Genomic DNA, 23,766 nt, shown 5'->3' with positions numbered 1-23,766 from the left:
AGAGCTGGATTCTGGGCTGCCTAGGGCTCCTGCTGTCATTTAGTATAGACCTTAGAGAACTTGTTACATGTTAGGGTGGGGGCAGAATTGAGTTGGCTTTGTTCTTTTTATTTACTTTTTATTTATTTTTAATTTGGGGGTTGGCCTTGTTGCTAGTAGTTCTGAACCTAGGAATCCCAGAAGCATTCACATGAAAAGTAGTCTGAGCTTCCCCAATCACATTCAAACGCCCCCACACAACACCCTTCAAAATCTGAACTCTTCCAGAAGCTGAGCTATATAGTTCAAGTTGCAAGGCCCACACTATCAAAGCAGCCAGAATGAGAAAAGGCAGGTAGGAAATCCGAGCAGCTAGTCTCAATCTGTCTTTCCCTAATTTTGGAGAAACGTTAATATACCTGGCATGGGATGTAGAAAGCTACTGGAGCAAGCTGAGGCTTCTGCTGAATTTTTCATTGAACACAAAGGGAAAACAAGGGAAGGGGTTCCGTTTATTTTTTTTAAAAGCCTCAGAAGTTATTTTATTATAAAGGGACATGGCTGAACAGGTAGGAAACAGATTCTCCATTGTGAGTTCTCCTGATGGCTTCTGCAAGGATCATGGAGATGTCGATCACCTGTATTTTGGAGCAATGCTTCATCTTATCTTCCTGAGGTATGGTATTGGTGACCACTACTGCTTCAAAGCATGCATTGTTAATGCAAGAAATGGCCGGGCCAGAAAAGATTCCATGAGTCAAGATAGCATAAACTCTGGTGGCTCCAGCTGAGAGAAGTTTGTCAGCTGCATGGCAGATTGTGCCACAAGTGTCAGCCATGTCATCCACTAGGATGGCCACTCGATCCTTCACGTCTCCTACCAGCACCATGCGGTCCACTTCGTTGGCCTTCTTGCGTTCTTTGTGAATCAAGGCAAAGTCAACATTCAAGCGGTCTGCAATGGAGGTCACCCTCTTAGCTCCCCCAGCATCGGGTGAGACTATGGTGCAGTTCCTCCATTCCGAGATATTCTCCCTTATCCACCGCAGGACAGCTGGCTCTGCGTACAAGTTGTCCACAGGGATATCAAAAAAGCCCTGAATCTGAGAAGCATGAAGGTCCATGGTGATGATATGATCTGCACCTGCTACGGAGAGCATATTTGCAACCAGCTTGGCTGAGATCGGAGCCCGGCTCTTGTCCTTCTTGTCCTGCCGGGCGTAAGGGAAGCAGGGGATGACTGCAGTGACGCGGCTGGCAGAAGCGATCTTACAGGCGTTGATCATGATCAGAAGCTCCATCAGGCTGTCATTAATTTCGCCACAGCCACTCTGAACGATGTAGACTTCCTCTCCACGGACACTTTCGCCAATTTCAACACAGGTCTCCTGATTGCTGAATTTCTTAGTCACCACCTTGCCTAGCTCCAGGCCCAGGCGGTCAGCAATTTTCTGGGACAAGTCCTGGTGGGAGCTGCCGCTGAAAATTTTGATATTCGGCATCTTGGCCAACTACCCTAGGCTCTCTTTGCTCAGGGACGGCTGCTGCGGCCAAACGGGAACCGAAGTCAGCCCGGAGACTCAGCACTGAAAGCTGCGCGTTGCGTCGCTGCTCCGCCGTCTAACGTTCCGCGGGGCGCGCGGCTCTCCGCAGGGGGGCGCGTGGCTCCCAGCAGGGGGCGCGGGCTCTCCGCAGGGGGCGCGCGGCTCTCCGCAGGGGGGCGCGTGGCTCCCAGCAGGGGGCGCGGGCTCTCCGCAGGGGGCGCGCGGCTCTCCGCAGGGGGGCGCGTGGCTCCCAGCAGGGGGCGCGGGCTCTCCGCAGGGGGCGCGCGGCTCTCCGCAGGGGGGCGCGTGGCTCCCAGCAGGGGGCGCGGGCTCTCCGCAGGGGGCGCGCGGCTCTCCGCAGGGGGGCGCGTGGCTCCCAGCAGGGGGCGCGGGCTCTCCGCAGGGGGCGCGCGGCTCTCCGCAGGGGGGTGCGTGGCTCCCAGCAGGGGGCGCGGGCTCTCCGAAGGGGGCGCGTGGCTCCCCGCAGGGGGGCGCGTGGCTCCCAGCAAGGGGCACGCGGCTCCACCCAGGGGGTGCGGGCTCTCTGCAGGGGGCGCGCAGGGCTCCCAGCAGGGGGCGCGTTTTCCAATCCGCATCTTGGATGTACCCAACTGAAGGGAAAGTGAACGTAGCATTTGTGGAGCACCTTCCACAGGCATTTCTTTTACAGCAGGGCGTTTTCATGATCAAATTTTGAATTAACCATCCAACCAATTAGAAAATAGGGTTTGCTCTGCTACTGCTTTAACGTATCCCCACCTGGAACTTGGAGAAAGGGAAGCATTTCGAGCCAACGCGGCAGCTTCGTTTGAACGGCGTTGGCGCTTTATTTATCACAACAGCGGATGCTGGGGGAGTAAAGGTAATGAGTACGAAGTACCGAAAATAGTGTCTATAGCACTATGAAAAGAAAGCGCTTTATTCTTGCTCAAACCCGAAGTAATCAAAGCTGGATTTGCTAAGTATGTTTACAGCAATATTTAAAATGTCCTTTCCATTAGTGAAATTTCTGCAGGAAAAATAGCTTTGAGATGGACTATCTGAAATTCATGAACTCTTAGCCCCCTTTCTTCCATTCTGTTTCTGTTTTTATAATGTGCTTTCTTAAAATAACACTGATCCCGCCAGCACACCCACCATCACACACCAAACTGGGCTCAGCAGCAGGTGCTTATTAAGTAAGTCTGCTCGGTCAACACAGGTCATGAAGAAGGAACAGCAAGACTTCTATAAACCAAATTACTTTGTTTCTCTATGGAATAGCAAACAGACCTGAAATTCTTTTCAGAAACACCAGTGAACCTGAGTAAATCAGAACTGAGCCGATCTATTTTCTGAAACGATGATGTCCTTTGACCAGAACCTGAACCAAGGGGGTTGTTTCACTCGGGGCAGGCTGCCTCCTCCTCTGAACCCCATACTCCCGTCTGGGCCACGAACTAAGCTCCCTACAGCAAACACCGGGAAAGAAGACCGTGATCTTTCCCGGGAAGAGTTAAACGGGTCTTAGCTCAACTCCAACCCTTCTCACTCCAGAAAACAGCACTGGGAGCCCCAGGGGGGGGTGGGGCTTTGCTGCTCTGACTTCTCACACTCTTCTTCCAAATGAATTTAAATCTTTTCTTGTCCAAATCCCTACAGAAGAAAAAAAAAAAAAAAGTAACCACTCTGTAGTTTTTCTACTATTATGCAAATAGATTAATCAGGCAATGCTCCTGTGAGAATTAATTTATATTGAATCCAATGAGGCCTGGATGCTTGTGGACTGAACCCCTAGGCCAAAGCCTCAGCTAGGTAGCACCTCATATTATTCCTTTGACGAAATGTGAACTGACATAAATACTATGGCTCCCTTTCAATCCGATTACCCCGTTACCTCACATCAATGCTACCCCAGCCATCAGATTCTGGCGTCTTTCCTTTCACGGGCTCCAGGAACAACAGACAACTCCTCCTTGATAAACAAGCACCCACGCTGCCACCTCGTACCCCACTCTTAACCCATCATCCTCCCTCAATGGGCTCTATTCGACAAGGTATTTTATTTTGTTTGTAGGAATCAAGGACCGAAACACAGTTCAAAATCAGGCCTGGCTGGGGCTGTTCATTCAAAGCTGCCCTTTCACACAATCGGTCACTAAGAGCCCCTGGAAATAACACCCCTGAAGTATCTACCCTTTAATAGACGCCGTCCCCTTGGGACGCTCCCCCATCCCCTTCGCTGGGCTCCCTCCCTTACATCTCATGAGTTCTTTTTAAAACACACAAAAAACAAATAGCACAGGTTTCCTGGGCTTGCGTGACCTGGGGCTCAGTCTAAATGAACCTACACTTTAAACCATACCTTTGTACTAAACTCATGTTGACAACCACTAAATTCTTTCCATTGCTCTGCATAGAAACTTTAAAAAAGGAGTTCATTTCTCCCCTGTCCCCTCCCACCCCCAAACTCTGCCCATTTATAAAGCCTGGCTAAACAATCCACCAGGTGGGGGGAAGGCTTTTCTATGTGGGCAGCTCCATTTCTGGAGCCCCTACCTTGGTAATTAGATTAAGAGGCAATATGTGAATAGCAGGAACCACAACAGACCCCACTCCCTTCATGCTTTATGCCATTTACTGCACATAATCGATAGCAAAATATCTTGAATGGTGGCAGAAATAAATGTGATTTGTGAACAACCCGCTGTTGAAAATGGAAATGAGGGAGGAAGAAAACAAAGCAGGCTTTATTTGTCCAAAGCAACCTCGAGTCATCCTAGCGCTTGGTTTTTTGAGAAAGGGGCAGAAGTTACACGTGATCATACACTGGGGCTGCTGGTATGTCTGTTAGCCTTGCAGTTAATTAGTTTACACAGTCCTGTGCCTCCTTTTAGCCCCCGGGAAAACAGAGGACAGTGACCTTACAGGCAATGCTGTCTTTCTGAATCGAGGAAGACAGAAATCCCTTCAGTAACCACGGTCCCTCTGAATGTGAGAAATCCTATGAAACATATTCTAACTGTGTATATTAAGAAGCTCTTAACTCCTGAGAAATAAGAGAAAGCAAAATAAGTAGTAAGAATGGAAACACACGAACACTCAGCTACCTATGAGGAATGTTATGGTTTTGCCAAACACCATTCACATGTTTTTGAAGCAGTTTGCTTTCTGTCATGCCAGAGGAGGACATCTCTGTTTTCATATAAAGTAAGCTTCCATTTAAAAGCCAGAAGAGGCCTTGAGCGAACATGTTAGATTTTGGTAATTACTTTTCACTAAAAGTGACACTCTTTTCCTTTCACCCTAACTTTGGTGCCTTTCCCCAAATGTCTAAAATTTGCTGCCAAGGGCAGGTTTAGTGGTTATCCAGGAATATATTTTTTAAACTTTTATTTATTGATTTTTAGAGAGAGAGAGAGAAACACTGATTTGTTGATCCACTTATTTATGCATTCATTGGTTGATTCTTGTACGTGTCCTGACCAGGGATCGAACCCGCAACCTTGTCGTATTGGGACAATGTTCTAACCAACTGAGCTACCTGGCCAGGGCTTCAGGAATGTTTTTACACCATATTTTTACTCAAAGTAAGTACCTCTGCTTTATTCCTTTCCCTTGGCCTGGTTAGTTATGCACCATTCATTCAACAAACATTCATTCACTATCCACTGATGACTAGGTGTCTGCAGGGGCAGGCTCTCAGCGGCATTCAGGATGGCCACTGTCCACAGCCTCCCTTTACCTACAGGAATCTTTCCCTGCAAGCTCAGCTCTACTCAGTCCTACTCCTTCACAGGAAACATCTAGGAAACTAAATTCATGAGCCTAGGGGATACAGCCTCTAGTCACTCTCATTGTTGCTGCCATTTTCCGGGTGACAAAGGCTCCCAGGCTACCCTGATTGCCCCCTTGCCCCCTAAGTTCCTATATCGACCCTTTGTCTCCTTGCTCTTTAGTCCCTTCGCAGATCACCTGCCTGCCCAGAGCCAGAATTACTCCAAACGTTGGCCTTCTTTACTCTAACCCAGTGATTCTCAACATTTTTCATCTCACAGCACATACAAACTAATCACTAAAATTCTGCGGCACACCAAAAAATGCATTTTTGGCCAATTAGACAAAGGATTCTGAGACCAACTTTGGATGGTATGGGAAAAATTTGTGCTCTTAATCAATAATGTCTTCCAGGGCTCTGGAGGCAGGAGAAGTAGACCCATGCTCCATATAGCACCAGTGGTTTGAGAACTATGAGCAATGGAAAGAAAGCTCATAGGAAGGAGCTTTGCCATTAAGCTATAGTATTCGGGATTGGATCTTGGTGTACTTTTCCTTTTTTTTGTTTTTTTTGTTAATCTTCACCTGAGTATATTTCTTCCATTGATTTTTGTTTTTAGAGAGAGCAGAAGGGAAGGAGAGAGAGCGAAACATCGATTTGAGAGAGACACATCAATTGGCGGCTTCCCCCAAGTGCCCCAACCAGGGCTGGGGAACAAACCTGCAACCCAGGTACATGCCCTTGACCGGCAATCCAATCCGTGACCCTTTGGTCCAAGGGCTGATGTTCTACCACTGAACCACACTGGCCAAGGCTTGGGATATTTTTCATAAGGATCATAATACAGTGGCAACAATAATGATGGCTTCCTTTTAGTGAGTACTGTGCTAGTGCCCTCTGGGTGTCAGTTTGGTTTTTGAGTATAATGATCTCTTGATCCCTGCAGTGCTTCAAGGCAGAAGAGGGCTCCAGACCTGAAATTTAAAACACAGACTAGTCTTGTCAACCTTTGAAATCTCAAGACTTTCTTCAGAGGATGGTTCTGAGTCAGTACAGAATAGTGGTTGTGACCATAGGGTCTAGAGTCAGACTGAGTTCCAAGCCTCTGGCATTTATGAACTGTGTTTCAGGATTCAAGCAGAGAAGTAGGACCAATAGGTGGTATTATTTACAGGGTGGGGCAGAAGTAGGTTTACAGTTATTCATATGGAAAATAATACAATAATTAATAAATAATAATACAAGAATAAACTATCTTTCACACAGCTGTAAACCGACTTTTGCCCCACCCTGTGTGTGTATATATATCATATGTATACATTACATATATATCCTATGCAGCAAGTCCTCACTTAACATCATCCATAAGTTCTGTGACTTTCAGCGAAATGACATATAATGAAACTATTTAACTATAGGCTAACTTATATAAGCAAGAGTTCAATTCCTAGGGCATCTCATCAATGTTATAATGAAACGTCGTTTCTCGATAACCTGCTATATGTATCAAGAGCAGGCTGGGACCCACAATCACAGTCTGGAAGCCCACGAGAACAGACTGAAATCCGCGTCGGTGCCCGCGGCCTCTTACCTGTCGTCGATATCCTTCTGCCTCAGGGAGGTGGGCACACACTGGCCCAGGGCTCAGAGGAGCTGCGACGGTGGCGCATCTGCTGCCCGCTGCTGGCTCACACCAGGGAGGTGAGCCGGCTCATCAGCCACAAAATGACCACAGCTTTCCTTCCACCCTCCAAAGCTCTCAAGGCTCTTTTGTACTCATGGTAACTGGAATCATGTTGGAAAGCAAATTCTGGAAAATGGACTTTAGCCTCGCCAGGCTGACACAGGGCAAAGCCAACATAGTTACATTACTAAATCTCTCTATGTTCCTCTGTCTTCTGTAGATAAGTGGAGATAATAATAGTATCTACCCCATCCGGCTGTTTTTAGTATCATTTTTAAATAAGGCATGGAAAATATTTAACACAGTACCAGACATATGGTAAGTTCTCAATAAAGCTAACTATCATTATCATTGCTGTTGTCGTTATTGGTTTGCATGTCCTTTGCTGGCATCTAAGAGGAAATCAGGCACAGGCTTACCTCAGAGATATTGCCGGTTTGGTTCCAGCCCACCATAGTAAAGTGATTTTAGCAATAAAGCAAGTCATAATACTTTTGCTGGTGGAGGGTCTTGCATTCGATTTGTCAAAAAAAATGCAACACCTGTGAAACACAATAAAGCAAAGAGCAGTAAAATGAGTGTGCCGGTATAAGATTCAGTTATTTAGTTTCTTGAAGGGAAAGGGCACTAAATTTCCTCTGTACCTAAATATATCCAGTCACTGTTTTAGGCAATGTACATTTTTTACAGTTTTTTTTTTTTGGCATATTATTATAATTATTTCAGATTAGGCAATTGTAAAAACTAAGGAACAGAAAGATTAAGTAGCTCGGCCCAAGATCACACAGCAAGTAAACAGCAATGCTACATATATATATATATGTGTGTGTGTGTGTGTGTGTATGTATATATATGTGTGTGTGTGTGTATGCAGGAAGCAAGAAGAGAGAAAAGTGTATGCAGAGGGAAGAAAGAAACTGGCATCTTAGAGGAGAAGAGGAGAGGTTGGGGAGGCAGGAATGTTGTAGAAGGGTAGGGGGCTGGCAGGGGCCTGTTCCCTCTTAAACGCAATGGGAAGATCCAGGATGGCACAGACTGCCAACCTTGTTGATTCCAGTGTTCCCAGACCTGGAACACTGCCTGCCGGCACTTGGCAGAACCTCCATAAATATTCGTTGATTGAAGGAAAGGGTGGGGCGATAAGATCTGATTTATGTTTTCAAATCTCTCTAGCTGCTTGTAAAGTATGCACCAGGCCTCTCTTTGATCCTTCAGTAACATGAAACTTGCTACTTATTTTCTTTCTCTTGGCAGCCCTTGCAATACTTGAACATGGTAGCCCCATCCCTCTAGGTTTCCATTTCCCCAGGCCAAGAGCCTCAGCTTCTTGGCAAAAGAACTTCTGCGATGATGGAAATATTCTACATCTGTGCTGTCTGATATGGTAGCCACTAGTCTCATGTGGTGTTTGAGCAGCTGAAGACGGCTAATGGGACTGAGAAACTAGACTTTACATTTACTTAAATTTTTAAATTTAGTTTTTATTTTTATGCAAATTATTTAAATTTTATTTTTTAACTAATTTGAACTTGAATAGTCCCCCATGGCTAGTGGCTACTGGATTGGACAGGGATGCGCTAGTCCTGCACTTAGACTTTTTGTCTGATGATAAGATGGACATCTCTGCCTCTTCTCTGAGCCTCCTGCTTTCCTTACCTTCCTCTCCACCAGAACTAACCAATTCTGACACCCCATATCCTGTGTTGGCCTTCCGTCTCAGGGCAGCTGATTTACTACCTGGGCCTAAAGATCACTTGGAGGCCCCTTTCTTTGGCAAGCACAATTTTCAGAGCAACAACTTTTAGCTTAATGGGTCATACAATTCCTCTTAGTGATGAGTTCATTAACATATATATTTATATGTCTAAGAACCTAAGTGAGGGTTGGGTAGGGATATGCCAGTGCATTAATTAATTACACTGTAAAAATTAAACATTCACTTTATTTAATGCTGTGAGATCAGGCATTAATACACATGTGGTAAGCTGAGCTTGGTTCCCAAGCTATGGAATTTGACTCTCTGTTAAACATATTTAGTCTACTAGCATATTTGCTAGTAATATCCACTAATGGCCAACAATAACAACAAAAATCACCACCTAATCATTCAAATCAGCAAGGACGACTGGCCCAGGGAATACAAATGAAGATTAGACAGTCTTTTGTCAAAATCTGGGAACTTTCCCATCTGGTTACATTCTAAGGAACCAAACAGCATAAAGTGAAGAGCTAATCATGATACAACTTTAGGAGAGGTTAGAAAAGTGATCAGCAAATAAACAAACTGATCTTTAGAGCAGGAAAGGTCCTTTCAGATGAGGCAGGAGAGTGCTCCCAGAACTTGAAGGGTTTATCACTCCATACATTCTTGGAATGCATGCCATGTATGAGGCATCAGAACACAGAGTCAAAGGACATGGTGCCTCCCCTCAAGGAGTTCATGGTCTAAAGAAACAAACATGTCAATTATTTTAATAGGTACAGTTGCCAGAGTTAGCAAATAAAAATACAGAAGAGCCAACTAAGTTTAAATTTCCAATAAGCAATGAATAATTTTTTAGTGTAAGTATATCTCATGCAATAGTTGGGTCATAGTTATACTAAAAACAGTATTTGTTTGTTTGAAATTAAGATGTAAATGTGCATCCAGTATTTTATCTGGCAACTCTAAACATAGGGTAATACTTGCAATGATAAAGGTGAGTGTTAGGTACTATAAGAAAATACCCAAGGGACATAGACCTCGGAGCACATGTCAGAGAAGGGTCACAGAGGAGGTGAGGCTTAAGCGAAATCTTTTCCAACCAACAGCCAGGTAAAGAGAGTACTTAGGGATCAGCATGCCCAAAGGCACTGGGGTTTGGGGAAGCAGGGCATACTTGGGGACATGCAAGTAGCTCAATGGGGATAGAATAAAATAATAGGTAGAATTTCGATAACTGTCTGGGAGATGAGCCAAAGTCAGAACCCAGAATAACATTATTGTCTAAGGGATAAAGGCAGAAAAGAGAGTTCATGAAGACAGCAAGACGGAGCAGTATGAGAAGAAGAAGGAAAATCACGAAGCCAGGAAGGAGGGAGAAGTCCACAGTGACAAATGCTGCAACAGTGAAGGCCATCGTGACCCCTTACATCCCTAGGCCTGAAAGGGCGGAAGGTTGGCGAGACAATATTGCCAGAGCCCAGTGAACTTGGGGGCTGTGACTGCAGTTCCACAGAAGTGCAACCAAGCAAGAAGAGAGCGGGGAAAAGAAATACCCCAGCCTGTCTCTTCTCCTGCCCTTGAGTCTGTGCCAGTGCCTCCCACTGACTGAAACCAAGAAGAAGAAACCAGCCACCAGGTATGCTGGGGGCAGTGCATCCCCAGAGGCCGGCCTCTCCCGGCGAAAGCAAGGGGAGGGGTAGAAAGTAGACCTGGAAGGACGCACAGAATAAATAACTGACACTGTCCCCAAGCAGGCGGAGGAGGGCTTAACTCAGCGGCAATGTGCATAGAATAGAGAGCGAGTTGACAGGAAGCGGAGGGCATTTCGTGTGATGACCATCTCGTCTCTCTGCAGTTGGAGGAGAGGGTTAATAGTGGATGACAGTGAGCAGGCAAGGAATGTTCTTTTTCCTTCTTCACGTGGGAGCTGGCAGTGGGTCTTAAGGCCTTGGTGCGGCATATGTAACACCCTAAGAATCTTTTAGAGACAAGGATGCCCCCTTGACCAGTGAACTCACCCTAGATCTACAAATGACTATTCTTCCTTCCTGTTTTAAAGCACACTGTCTGGTTTGGGTTGGGGAGAATGAATGAATGAATTCTGGTTTAGAGAAGAAAGCCTCAGTCCATAGGCAAGCATCTTTTCCCCTTGTGGGCTCTTAACTGTTGGATGAGATAAAGGTTTACTATTAAGACAAGCACCAGGCCCTGGCCAGTGTGGCTCAGGGGTTAGAGCGCCCACCAAGCACTGAAGGGTAGCAGATTCGATTTCTGGTCAAGGGTGCGAACCTGGGTTGGGGGCTCACTTTCCGACCCCGGGTCAGGGTGCATGCAGGAGGCAACCAGTGCACGTATGTGTGTGTGTCTCTCACATGGATGTTTCTCTTTCTCTCTCCTTCCCTCCCTCCCTCTGTTCTACTCTCTCTGAAAAGCAATGGAGAAAATATCCTCAGGTGAAGATTAACAACAACAACAAAGAGGACAAGTGCTAGGAGACAGCTTGACAAGTTGGTAGGAACCCGCAGCGCCACTCAGTGTAAACAGGGCCATTCTCCGCTAAGTCCACTGTTCCACGTGTGTGTGGCGGTGTGGGGTGGGCACTTCACTTCTCCAGGATCCACCACCCAGCTCACTAGACAGCCAGCTCCGGGAAGCAGAGGGCCACCTCCACCGCACACAAAACCAGCCTCACCAAGAGCCACCTGCTCTCCATCCTTGAGTCCTTGAGGACCTGAAAGAAGGTGGAATAGATTTCATACTCTCTCTCTTCTTCCTCCCGCTGTTGACAAAACCGGCCCTTTCAGAGAAAGATGCCACACCCTTTCCCACCCAGCGCCCATCAGCCCACTTCACCTTGGTCCAAGCCTCTCTATCCAGCAAGATCCTGGGACAAGTAGTCAATAGTTCCAGTTTGGGGTGAGGGGGAGAGAAAGAGAGCCTGGGCGGGGGAGGTGGCAGGGCAGTGAGGAAGGGGGTTCATTGTGGGGCTCTGAAAGGTAATTAAAGAAGATGAAAGGCACTGCCCACGATTCGGGGAGCAAGCCAGGGGGCGTTCACTCCTGTTGTACACCTGCCACCTGGCCACACCTCATGGGGTCCCAGGACTGTAGGGGAGCCGGGAGCAGAGTGGCGTTAGGCAAGGAGGGCCGTGAGGAACCGGGGCTCGGGGCTTTGCTGCCCCAACCCAGGGGATCTCCACCGGGAGGAGAGGAGCGTGTCTGTGCGCAGCCCTCCCGAGACCGGTGGGTCCGCCCTGAAGCCCCGGGCTCACTCCACGCCCCTCCCTCCACTCGGGGCGCACCCCTCGCACCCAGAAACGCTGTCCGTCGGGTGCGGAGGCTGGGAGCTGCTGGGGCCAGCGGTGGGGCGACAGCGAACTGAGAGTTCTTAAACCTTAGAAGATCAGAACTGGAAGGGCGCTTAGGGCGCTCTCTCGGGCAATCCCTCTTTTTAAACATGGGGACACTGAGGCCCAGGGGACCAGGACTTTCCCTAAAGACACAGAGTAAAGTGAAATGGATCCAAATCCGAGTTAAAAAGATATTTAACCCTGCAGTCTTCTGAGAAGGAAAAGTAAAGGCAATTTATATTTAAGGAGGGAGGCGGGGACGTCAGCATTTGAAAAGAAGCTAATTTCCCAGAAGAGGGGATGCAGGGGGGCGGGGGTGATTGGGAGAGAGAGCACTCTAGGTCCCGCTCACTAAAATTTAATTTTGATGATTTCCAATGGGCTTAGAATGCCCTGGCCCACACCTCACGGTCTTAAAATCGCTGGGCTGAAGGGTCCAAGCAGCGAGTTAAACTAGGGCCCAGGCAGCCCTGCGATCCGCCCTGCTCTACAGAGATCCCCTTTCTTTGGGTTAAAAAAAGAAAAGAGAAAAAGAAAACACAAAAAACCCACAAAAAAAACCACAACACACAGTTAACCACCTGTCAGGGCCACGGATACAATGAGGCTCCTGGAAAAAGAGCTTTTCATGCATGCGTAATATATTTGTTCAGCTACTCACTTAATGAAGCTGATAAATGTGACGCAAGACAATAGTCAAGTTAATCTATTTAGTAAAATGTTTTGAGACTTTCAGGCTACGTTAAGGAGGGGAGCGCCCTGCGACATTTTCATTTAAATGCGCCCATCTCCCCTCTTAGGCTGCACAAGGGAGCTCGGGCAATCTATGCGAATATAATTTCTTATAAATGTGCCTTTAATGGGTTTAATTCACTCTTGCCAGCTGTTTTGGGGGCTATTTTGTAAGAGCAAAACAAACGTTTCAGGCTTGGAAAGCTAGTTAAAATTAGTTTCGGTCAGCGAGGCCAAGCTATATTTCCTGCAAACCATCTGCTTGATTGGCACAATAGAAGGATTTTCAAGGAAAAGCGGGGCGGGGGAGCGAGTGTGAAAGGAATGAGAGGTGGAGGGAGGCGCGCGAGAGCGCAGGGCCGGCCCGTAGCTCCTAGCGGCCGGTTCTGAAGGTGAACCCCTTGGAGGTGTCTCCATAGGGCGGCCTGCCTGCAGCGCGGGCGGCGGGGCAGCTCCTCCGGCCCGCGCCGGGCCGCGCCGCTCCCCTGCCCGGCCCCGCTGCTCCCCTGCCCGGCCCCGCTGCTCCCCTGCCCCGCTGCTCCCCTGCCCGGCCGCGCCACTCCCCTGCCCCGCCGCGCAGCTCCCCTGCCCCGCTGCTCCCCTGCCCGGCCGTGCCGCTCCCCTGCCCCGCTCCGCTGCTCCCCTGCCCCGCTCCGCTGCTCCCCTGCCCCGCTGCTCCCCTGCCCCGCTGCTCCCCTGCCCGGCCGCGCCGCTCCCCTGCCCCGCTCCGCTGCTCCCCTGCCCCGCTCTGCTGCTCCCCTGCCCCGCTCTGCTGCTCCCCTGCCCCGCTCCGCTGCTCCCCTGCCCCGCTGCTCCCCTGCCCGGTCCCGCTGCTCCCCTGCCCGGCCGGCTGCTCCCCTGCCCCGCCGCGCCGCTCCCCTGCTCCGCTTCTCCCCTGCCCCGCCTCGCTGCTCCCCTGCCCCGCTGCTCCCCTGACCGGCCGCGCTGCTCTCTCTCTTTTCCCCTAAGACCACAGAAGCCAAGCGGCGGGCGCTTCTCCCCGGGGTCCAGCCGCACTTGCAAAATCCGCTCCAACCGGCCGCGCAAAGTATGACCTTAGGGTCACAGCCTTTCCTGAAGGGACCGAGTCATCTTTTCGGGGGACCGGGCATCTCGAGCTGCCCTCTACTCAGCGGGGCGCTCCCCTGGAGACCGTCTTGCGAGCAGCGGAAAGTGCAGCGCGTGGGGCTGGGACCCTCCCGCTCTCCCCTCGCCCCGGGGAAGAGGGTCCCTCAGAACCGGTTCCGAGAGCCCTTCCTGCGGGGCCCCAGCGGGATCCGCTGCGCCCCCCCTCCCCCCCCCAGCAGTCGCGCACACTGGTGGCGCTGGCTAGGAATCTGAACAGGGCCTCCGGGCCTCTCTTTCCCCTCCTGCCTTCTTTTCCCTTGAAAGCGAAAGAGACAGAACGCCCAGCTCTGGGGCAGCGGGCGCGGGTGACTTCTCCGAACTAAACTTGAAGATAACGACATTACAATGAGTGGCAGGGCGCACAAAACCCCACGGGCTCAGGTCAAACGGCATTAGTCACAGGTCTTAGCCGCCGCGCCGCCCCTTAGGCATCCCCGAGTTTCAAAAGACGCGCTCGAGGGGCTCTCGCGAAGGAAGATCCTTCCGTCCGACTTCTCGCTTCCTCAGGGTTTATTTTGCCTGTCCACGGGCGGCCAGCCCGCCCTCCCTCTTCCTCCCTGGCGCCTCAGGAATTCTTTCGGGGCCGCTGGACGTGGGGTCCACGTGGGTCGCAGCAAGGGGTTGACCCGCATTCCAAAGAATGTCAGGGCCCCCTTTCAAAAGAAGGGAAGATAGCAGCAGTTAGTCTACACGGAGGTAGAAGGGCCGTGTGTGTGTTAGGGGGTGGGGGGTGCGGGTGCAGCCCGTGGGTGGGCAGGACAGTAACTGTCACAGCTACTCCCAGGAAAATGCCCCAGTGGGGGAGCGGCCTGGGGAAGGGGGCGCGAGGAAGGCCCTAGGCTGGCTGAGTGCTCCCTGTCTCCAGAACAAACCCGCAGACACAGGCTCCATCCCCATCTGGCGAAGATCGGGGAGGCACCTCGCAGGTGAGAAGCCCAACACCCGTAGTGGCTGCCCCCCTCCTTCCCTGAACTGGCAATTGCTGGGAGGGGGGAGGGTAAAGGGCTGGGGGAGAAGAGACGGAGAGAATACAAAAAACCCCAAAAAAACCACGTCCGGAAAGCAGTGGGGAGGAGCAAAGTACTTTCCGTAAATAGTCACTTATTTAAAAGCCGTCCCTTTCCTGAGGGGTGTCCCCCTTCGTCCCCGCCGCCCAGTTCGCGGCCCCGCGCAGTCAGGGGCGCACCAGCTCCATCCTCGCCTCACCCCCCAGCATTAATTCGGCTCCAGAACCCGCCCCCCTAAATAACTTTTTAATTCGAATCAAGGGAGAGCTTTAGCGGGCTCCGTTTCTGGTTTAATGTGATATAAATCGCAGATGCACTTTCCCTGAATGGTTAAAGCAGCGACATGGAGATCATCAACAACAAAAAACAAACGCGCCGAACAAAACCATCCAGAGAAATAAAGCTGGTTAATAAGATTTTTGAGAAAGCTTTGTGTTAAAAAGCAAAAAGGAAAACCAGCTGAAGGTGACAGTTAGTTCATGGTTAATAGGATCAGGGAGGCCTGGCGAGGCTGCACACTTCTCTTTGGGGAGGTTCCGCCACACCACAGAAATGAATGGGACATTTAACACATCTGTTATCTCGCGGAGCAGACAGGGGGGCATCGAGGCTCAGCGCCACCTCAGCCCGGACCGGGAGGAAAGGGAAGGAGTGTCTGCAGGAATATTCTCGCCTGAGGCCCGGAATCAAGGACAGGCTTTCCTGACGCGGACAGACATTCTTGGGGACCGCCGCCTGCGCTCTATTTTCAGGTGTTTGTGCTTTGCAGTTAATTAAGCAACTTCAAAACCTTGACCAAGTCAAGCGCCCCGCCACGGGTGGGTAGGGCTCTCTCCGGGAGAAATCCTACCTTCACTACCAGGCTTTAAAAGTTCAGGCTGTGAGTTTCAACGGAAACGGCCTAAGGCCCCCTGAGTTGGACACGGCCCGCGCGTAGCCCTCGCAGCATTCCGCTGGCCCTGTGCGAGGCAGCTTCGGGCAGGGGGGAGCCCTTTGCAAGTGGAAACCCGCCGCGGGAGAGGCGCTCCCCTCGGCTCCAACCCCAGGAGAGACGCGGAGCGCTGGTTGGTAACACTCCTAGAAAAAAAGTGGCAGAAAATCGTTTTTTTCAAGTTGCTGGGAGTTCACATAAGGAGCCTCATTTTACTGTTCAGGTATCCACCAACTCGCTGAAACTCAACGTTTCCCATAATGAAATAAATCAAGATCTCTCCCCTCTACCCCTATGGACAAGCATCCAGGAGGCCCAAACAAGTCCCCCTGGGTTGTTAGAGGGGCACTCACTCCCTACACACACTGACTTAGCTCACCTCTCACATCTGCTTTACGCCTCAGCTGCAGGAACGGATAGGAAGAGGGAGTATACTTTCATGTTCATTGACTTGAAATTTTCCATTGCCCTCCCCCCCAAAAAAAGAGGGAGGATTATTTTACTGATTGCCTGGAGGTGAATTTCTATGAATATTTATTGATTTATTTTCTAGGCTCAGCAGGGGACCTGCAAATAAATTTAGTGCGTTCTTTAAATAGGTCCTTTTCTATGAGGCAAGATGTCATCTGAAACTTCTAAATAGGCATTTAATTAGCCCGGTGTTGCTTCCGAACAAAAACCCCCGGCGAGAGCTTTGGGGACGCACTGTATTGCAAAGAGGCGGTCGATATGCAGAATTGATGCGCCCAGCCTTTGTCGCCGGCCCATTGTGCGGGCGATGCTTATGAAGACTAATCCAATCATAAATTGCACCCCTGCGCCAATCAGAGCGCCCAGAGCCTCTGGCGAATGAAGCTCGAGTGGAGAACTTTGTTGAACTTCATTGTCAGAGCTGTCACTTTTCAAAGCGCTTTAACGGGCGGGCCGCTATAAAACCATCACCTCGACGGGAGGACCACGGAGACTCGCCGGCGCCCAAGTGGGAGCGTTGGTTACTTGGAGACTTTTGCTAAAAACCCAAGAGAGAGGGCGCCGCGGGGGCGGGAGGGGCGGAAGGAGGCATTTACCCTTCGGCCACTGGAAGAAGGGTTATTGCGCCTGCCCCGCGCCTAACATGATGTTCCCCGGCCTCCTCGCGCCCCCCGCCGGGTACCCCAGCCTCCTGCGCCCCACGCCCACCTTAACGCTGCCCCAGTCCCTGCAGTCGGCATTTTCCGGGCACTCGAGCTTCCTGGTGGAGGATCTGATCCGCATCAGCCGGCCCCCCCCCCTACCTACCCCGCAGCGCGCCTACGGCCAGCATGTCGCCCCCTAGGCAGGGGACCCCAGCGAATCTCACAGACACCGGGGCCTCGGACCTGGGCTCCCCCGGTCCGGGCAGCCGGCGGGGCGGCTCTCCGCAGACCGCCGTCTCCCCTGCCAGCGAGCCCACGTTTCTGAAGTTTGGGGTGAACGCCATTCTCTCCTCGGCGCCCAGAAACGGTAAGTGAGCGCAAAACGCCGAGGGCGGGTCCAGGTGCGGAGTCCTTCTCGCCTCAGTTTCCGGTACGCGGCGGGTACCCACGCACACGTCTGCGCGCACACACGCACGCACTGTCCCCGCGGCCTCGAGTCGCGGACTGTGCCACAGGTTTCGCGGATTCCCGGGAGGAGAAGCCTCCAGGTTCGCCCTCCCCCGCAGAATGAGCCTGAGCAGTTCAGCGGCCGAGAGCGCACGGCTCCCGAGCGCGCGCCAGGCGCGTCTGCGTGTCGGCCCTCCAGCCTCCCGCAGCCAGTTTTTAAAAACCCAAGACGATATATTTGCTGGCTTAGTTACTATTATGGGTCTGCAGTTCCTTTCCGCACCTCACTCCTACCTATCTCGTTAGTGCCTAGGATGAGATTGGGGACTGGGGGGCGGGGGGGCTGTTTTGCGGGTGAAAAGAAGGATTTCCACAGATGAGACACGTTAGGAAAATATTAATTTTACTGTCAATACACTGAAGAAGATGCCTTTGAAACCAGCCGAAAGGTTAATCATATCACGTATTCAATAATCAGAACAATCAGGTACGTAACCAGATTCCCTCCTTCGCTCCCTCCCTCCCTCTCTTCCAGAAGCATCCCCCACCTTGCTCCAGAGCGTCCCTCCCAAGACCTTCGCCTTTCCCTACTTTGAAGGTTCCTTCCAGCCTTTCATCAGATCTTCGTATTTCCCAGGTTGGTCTCGCCCCCCTCCCTTTCGCGGGGCTGGGCGGCGCCCCAGTCCCCAGCCCATCGCTCCCGGCCCCGAAGCCATATTTCTCCGTCGACCCCTCTGGGTTACGCTCTGGTTCAGAGGTTGCAAGGCGTACAACATTCACGAATCCGTCGCGCCAATTTGATGCCCTATTTAGCACAAGCAAGTGACTGCTTGACACTTTGCACCAATTCCCTGCTCTACAAATTAGCAGGAATTGTCATGGTCCCAGTTTGAGGCGGTTCCCTTCCCGGCGAGGAGCTGTTGGCATCCCTTCACGCCGCCGTTTTCCCACAGAGCCAGCGCCCTTGGCCACGATCCCCCACAAAGGTTTCAGCACCATGACCAATTGGTCAGCTCCTCCGGGCAGCCACACACAGACAGACCGGCCCTGGCCCCTCCACGCCGCCCGGAGACACCTACCAGCCGGGGCTAATTTCTCCTGAAGACTCATTCAGGGCCTCGGGCTTTTTCACAAGACCACATGGGGTGCCCTCTTGTGTGGGATGCCTGGGGTCGCCCTGGGGGAGGGAGACGAGGTCCTCCCACAACCCCAGCCTTCTTTTTCCAGCCTGATTTTCCAACGTCTTCTCATACCCTCCCCCCCAAAACACACACACACCACCGCATTTTTTTTTTTTTTTTTTTTGAAGGACGCACTAAGCTGGTAAAATCAGCCTGAGGGAAGCCCGTCATTGGTTTTCCTGGTCCCAAAGAAAAACACCTTAAATAGGTCCCAGGAGGCTTTCGTCCTGGAGCCCCAGTGGCGGCGCAAAAAACTCTGCCGCTGGTCCAGACTGAAGGCGAAAGAGGGGGCCCTGGAAGGAGGGGAGACGGGCCCGGCGGGCGGGGGAGGGGCAGCGCGCGGCCCCGCTCTCCCCAATATCCGCGAGGGAAGCGAGCCGCGGAGTTTTAAAAGGGGGAGAGAGGGAATTCACCCGCCATTCACGCCGCTGCTGATAATGGAATTTTCCCCCTTTCTCCCGCGTCTCAGCGCTCGAACAAAAACAACCCGAGCTTTATAAATAGCTTTTCATGTCCATTTAATGAAAATGGCTCGGGGAAGAGAAGCCTCTGCCATCAGTATTCGCCCAATGGCCCTGGCCCGCAGTTGTGTTTAGTTTGAAAGTGTAAATCCCTTTTGTCCCAGTAATATATGGCTTTCGCTGCTTGTCCTCAGTCTTTTTCGGTTAGTTCATTACTACACAATTACCATTCACGCTTCATTAGAGTCTCTGTTTCTCTCTGGCTCTTTCGGTCCCCTCCCCTAAAGCGCAGCTCCCCCCTTTCCACCGCGCCGGGCCCGCGGGGAAGCGGTCAGTGTGCTCATTAGCTGCCACTTTTCATGTATTCGGGGGCCGAATTCTTTACGTTTGGTGGGGGAGGGGAGGAAAGATTAATGTAAAAAAGATGAATACTGATTGGATTAAAAAAAAGATAAATCCCAAGCGGGTTTTCTCCCCGCTCTCACATCCGTAAAGCACCTGGTTTTCATCGAAAGAAGGCAAAAGCCACCAAGGCGACAGAAGCTTACGTGGGAAACCCATTGGCCTGAGCTGGCTATTTTATTGTTGTAACTTAATTGTTTCTGTTGCCATTTTTTAGCTGATGCTACGCAGGTTTGTTTCCCTGAGACCGTTGAATGGAGAAAGGAAAACAGGCCATTGCGGGAGCTGTTTTTTGTGTGTCCCTGGTTTTACCTAATCCGGGTTTGCACGTTTGAAAGGGAAAGTTATTTGGGTGGAAAGCGCCTTTCACTCGCCAAGGTTTGCGGGTTCCTGGCCTGTTCCGAGGGGGAGGAGAAGGGGACCTCTAAAGGGATGAAGGGGTCGCAGAGAAAAAACGGAGCGAGGGGCGGGACGCGGCGGCGGGACCCCGCCCGCTCACGCGCCACCGCCCTCCCCTCCGTGCGCCCCGCAGCGTCGTCGGGCGTCGTGCCCATCCCCGGGACCTTCTCCTGGCCGCTGGCCGCGCGCGGCAAGCCTCGCCGGGGCATGCTGCGCCGGGCCGTGTTCTCCGACGTGCAGCGCAAGGCGCTGGAGAAGATGTTCCAGAAGCAGAAGTACATCAGCAAGCCCGACCGCAAGAAGCTGGCGGCCAAGCTGGGCTTGAAAGACTCGCAGGTGCGAGCGGGCCCGCCGCCCCGCCCCCACAGCCCTCCCCCCCACGCTTCACCCCTCCCCCGCGTGTCCTGCCATCCCTTAGGTCCCATTGTCCAGATGGGGAAAGTAAGGCCTTGGGAGGGACTGGGTGCAGGGGCCAGCTTTCTGGAGGCTGTTCGGGACAGCCCTGTTTCTCTCCCCGCCCTGTCTCCCCTGGACTCGGCGCCCGCACCCCTGCCCATCTGGGCCAGGTACCCGCGGACAGGGCGAGAGGAGAGAGGCGCGAGGCGCGGGGAGGGGAGGGGGAGGGGGAGGTTTGTGGCTGAGACCCGTCTGAATTCACAGCCAGGGGCGGGGGAGCTAGGAGGGGCAGGGCAGAGCCTCCTGGGCTCCCACGTCCTGCCCGCACCCCTGCCCCAAGCCCTTTTTGAGGGAGGGTCTGTGCTGACCTCGCCTCGCCCCCGCTCTTTCTGCCCCCCGCGCACCAGGTGAAAATCTGGTTCCAGAACCGACGCATGAAGTGGCGCAACTCCAAGGAGCGGGAGCTGCTGTCCAGCGGGGGCTGCCGCGAGCAGACCCTTCCCACCAAACTCAACCCGCACCCGGACCTCAGCGACGTGGGCCAGAAGGGCCCGGCCGACGACGACGACGAGGAGGGGGGCCGGGGCAGCCCCCGCCACCGCCTGGCCTTTCACGCAGCCCCCGACCCTCGGCACCTGCGGGACCCGCGACTCCAGGGGCCGCCCCCCTCCCCCGCGCACTCCAGCAGCCCCGGCAAACCTTCCGACTTCTCCGACTCCGAAGAGGAGGAGGAGGGTGAGGAGGAGATCACGGTGTCTTAGGAGCCTCCCGCCCCGGGGCACCCTTTTTAAGTGCTTTCAAATCGAAGAGGTGGGGTTCAGCCTGGTGCCCGCTTAGTTCCCCGCCGCCCGGAGGCTCGGCTCCGCTCTGCGGACGGGCCGTTCCACCGCCTGCAGGCGCGTTTCCCTCCCGCACGCCCCTCTCCGCGGGAGTTAAGCAGAGGTCGTGACCCGGCCCTAGCTTTTACTCGCGGGCTGCGGTCCGTCTGCGTTGCAGGCTGTTTCAGACTCAGTGGGGCCTTCACTCGGCAGCCCGGGTTTGGCCGTGAGCCAGGCCCTGCTGGTCCTGCGCAGTGACAACCCTGTGAGGCTGGAGGCCCCGTGTGGAGGAAACCGGGCGGGAGCCACAAGCACACAACTCCAAGACCCCCGACTCCCTCCACCCCTCTACCTCCTCTCTGAGGTACAAGGGCCTCCTACCCAACTCTACACTCTGGTAACCCAGTCTTCCCATAACAGGGCCCCGAGAAAGCTCAAGAATTTCCAAACGAAAGAATACCTATCTGTGCCTTCTGGTCTAAGGTAGACATAAATACTGAGTCTTTTTTCTGTCATATTCTAAACACTCTCTGGGCAACGATGAGAGTTCTCTGAATGGGAGGAAGTCAGTCTCTATTTCTGTATGTGTGTTAAAGCTTTTTTTTTTTATTTTTAATTTCTGCATCCATAGTATATGCACCAAGCACTCTACCTTGTGCCCTTTACTTATTTCTGGGGAGGTTTCGCTGACCTGCAAAACTCCTGAGCACTGGGCATGAGAGACCTACAAGCCTCTTTGTTTTTTTTGGTTTTTTTTTACCGAACTTTGCTGTCTTTGCACAGCTTTTATGAACTGTACACTATTTTGTACACATGTATTGTATGGATATTTTATACCAAGGTTATTGTGGATGACTATAAAGGACTGACTAGGTTTCCTTCTCTCTTTTTTTGCAATGGTTTTTTAAATTTAAAAATGGTAGTTGTTTAATTGCATAACTTATAAAGAAATATTTTGTATTTTTACCATGTACAGATTTTTATATATGTATATATGTATCAAATGAACAAATGCCAAATAAAAGTAGACTGGATGCAAGGCCCAAGCGATATCATTAATGCACAGTGTTAGTGCTGAAAGGGATGGAGCTTTTGAACGCTGCAGGAATTTACGGAAGGTGGGCTGATTGATATTCAAGAGGGTAATGCACATGTCTAAAGCCACCCAGCTGCTTAGTGGCCAAGCTGGCACCGAAACCCATCTCAGACTCTCAGACCAGCACTTTTTCTGCTTCCCTGCACCATAAAATAAACCTATTTGCTATGGTTACAAGTAAAGGAGCTCCAGTAAAGTACCAACAAGTTGAGTCTGCAATAGTCCTCCCCTTCTCTAAGGACTGAAATGATGACCTAAGACATCAAGGAAAGTTTAAGTGGTTCATGTTTGCAGTGCTTTTCCTTTTTCTCCTTGAAAGCACATTTCCTAGTCCCCACAGAGGCTCATGGTTGGTCTTGACTTTTGTGTATGAACTGATTTTATTAGGAATGCCATCCGCAGGCATGACTTGGGAGCCCAGATACAGACTTTGGGGCCCCCAAGTGAAACTGAAGTTCTTTAAAGACCAGCTTTCAACAAAAATGATTTATTTAACCAACAACCTAGAGAGTAAAGAACATCAGGTTAGAACCCTGGCAGGGGCTCTTGCTCCCTTTGAGAGATTGGTGGCTATTGCATCAGCCACACAGACCTACTTTCTTCATTATCATAACCCACACCCCAACAGTCAGAGTAAAAAAGTTGTTAAGCTAAAATTTCAGTAATTTGCATTATATTTGATGTTTGAATATATTCTGTTCACAATGAACTCCCTTTTCAAATAACACAAGCCGCCTCCATGCTGACACTCTCATGCCCTCCCCTGCTGGGCCTGTTTCTGACATTGGTGATCAGTGTTTTCATTATTATTTATGATCATGGGAATTTGAAAGAAATCATCCTTATTGTCAGAATTTTTTTTTTTTAACTCAAGAAGCCTTCTATACTTCTACACATGTGAATGTGCCTGGCATGGTGCCTTTCACATGATTGGCATATAAACTTTCAGACAGGAAACTCTCTGCTCTGAGTGGTTCAGGGTATTTCTCCATCACCCTGCTGTTGCTGAGACATCCAGAGATGGGACCCCCACCAGAAGTGGCCCACTGTCCCCTCCCTACCAGCACAAGCCTGCAGTTCGTAGTTATAGTCAAAAACCACTTTCAGACACAGGATGGATTAATATCTATATCTGGAGTCAAAGTAGTCTGGAGGCACAGCCATTGCAGCACTGTCCACAGTAGCCAAGAGGTACTCACATTCACATCACTCACACTGTTCTCAGTAGCTTCCTCACCTCAGATGTCCATCGAAGGACGAACAGATAAAGAAAATGTGGTATCTACACAATTGGAATATTATTCAGCCTTAAAAAAGGAAAGATCCTGTCATGGGCTCAACATGCAAGACCTTTGAGGACATTAATGCTAAGTGAAGTAAGCTAGTAATAAAGACACAAATACAATCTCATTTCACTTATAGGAGGTATCTAACACAGTCAAACTCCTAAAAACAGAAAGAATTGTGGTTTCCAAGGGCTGGGGTGAGTGGGAAATAGTTGTTCCATGGGTACAGTGTTTCAGTTTTACAAGATGAAAACATTCTAGAGATTTGTTGCATAACAATGTGAATCTAGTTAACACTACTGAACTGCAAATTTAAAATAACATGGTAAATTTTATGTTATGAGCTTTT

At 51.0% G+C, this 23,766-nt stretch overlaps 2 protein-coding genes across 2 annotated transcripts; one reads left to right on the top strand and one right to left on the bottom strand.

Annotated features, from left to right (window-relative positions):
• Window positions 1–524: 524 nt before the first annotated feature.
• LOC107528547 (ribose-phosphate pyrophosphokinase 1) lies at window positions 525–1,481 on the bottom strand. The gene has a single exon (XM_016201647.2). It carries the CDS (start codon window positions 1,479–1,481, stop codon window positions 525–527), a length of 957 nt encoding a protein of 318 aa, XP_016057133.1.
• Window positions 1,482–16,930: 15,449 nt separating this feature from the next.
• DBX1 (developing brain homeobox 1) lies at window positions 16,931–20,978 on the top strand. Its single transcript, XM_087822334.1, is given in 5 exon segments — window positions 16,931–17,077; window positions 17,079–17,298; window positions 17,914–18,015; window positions 19,955–20,157; window positions 20,625–20,978. Coding segments are annotated over 5 exon segments (1,026 nt in total).
• The last annotated feature ends 2,788 nt before the right edge of the window (window positions 20,979–23,766 follow it).

Source organism: Miniopterus natalensis, chromosome 11, assembly GCF_054644295.1.
Source record: "Miniopterus natalensis isolate mMinNat1 chromosome 11, mMinNat1.hap1, whole genome shotgun sequence".
Classification (NCBI taxonomy): domain Eukaryota; kingdom Metazoa; phylum Chordata; class Mammalia; order Chiroptera; family Miniopteridae; genus Miniopterus; species Miniopterus natalensis.
This window is presented reverse-complemented; position numbering and strand designations above follow the sequence as displayed.

What these genes read in the sequence shown, in the direction of transcription:
- LOC107528547 (XM_016201647.2), bottom strand. Translation starts at nt 1,481, where the DNA reads ATGCCGAATATCAAAATTTTCAGCGGCAGCTCCCACCAGGACTTGTCC.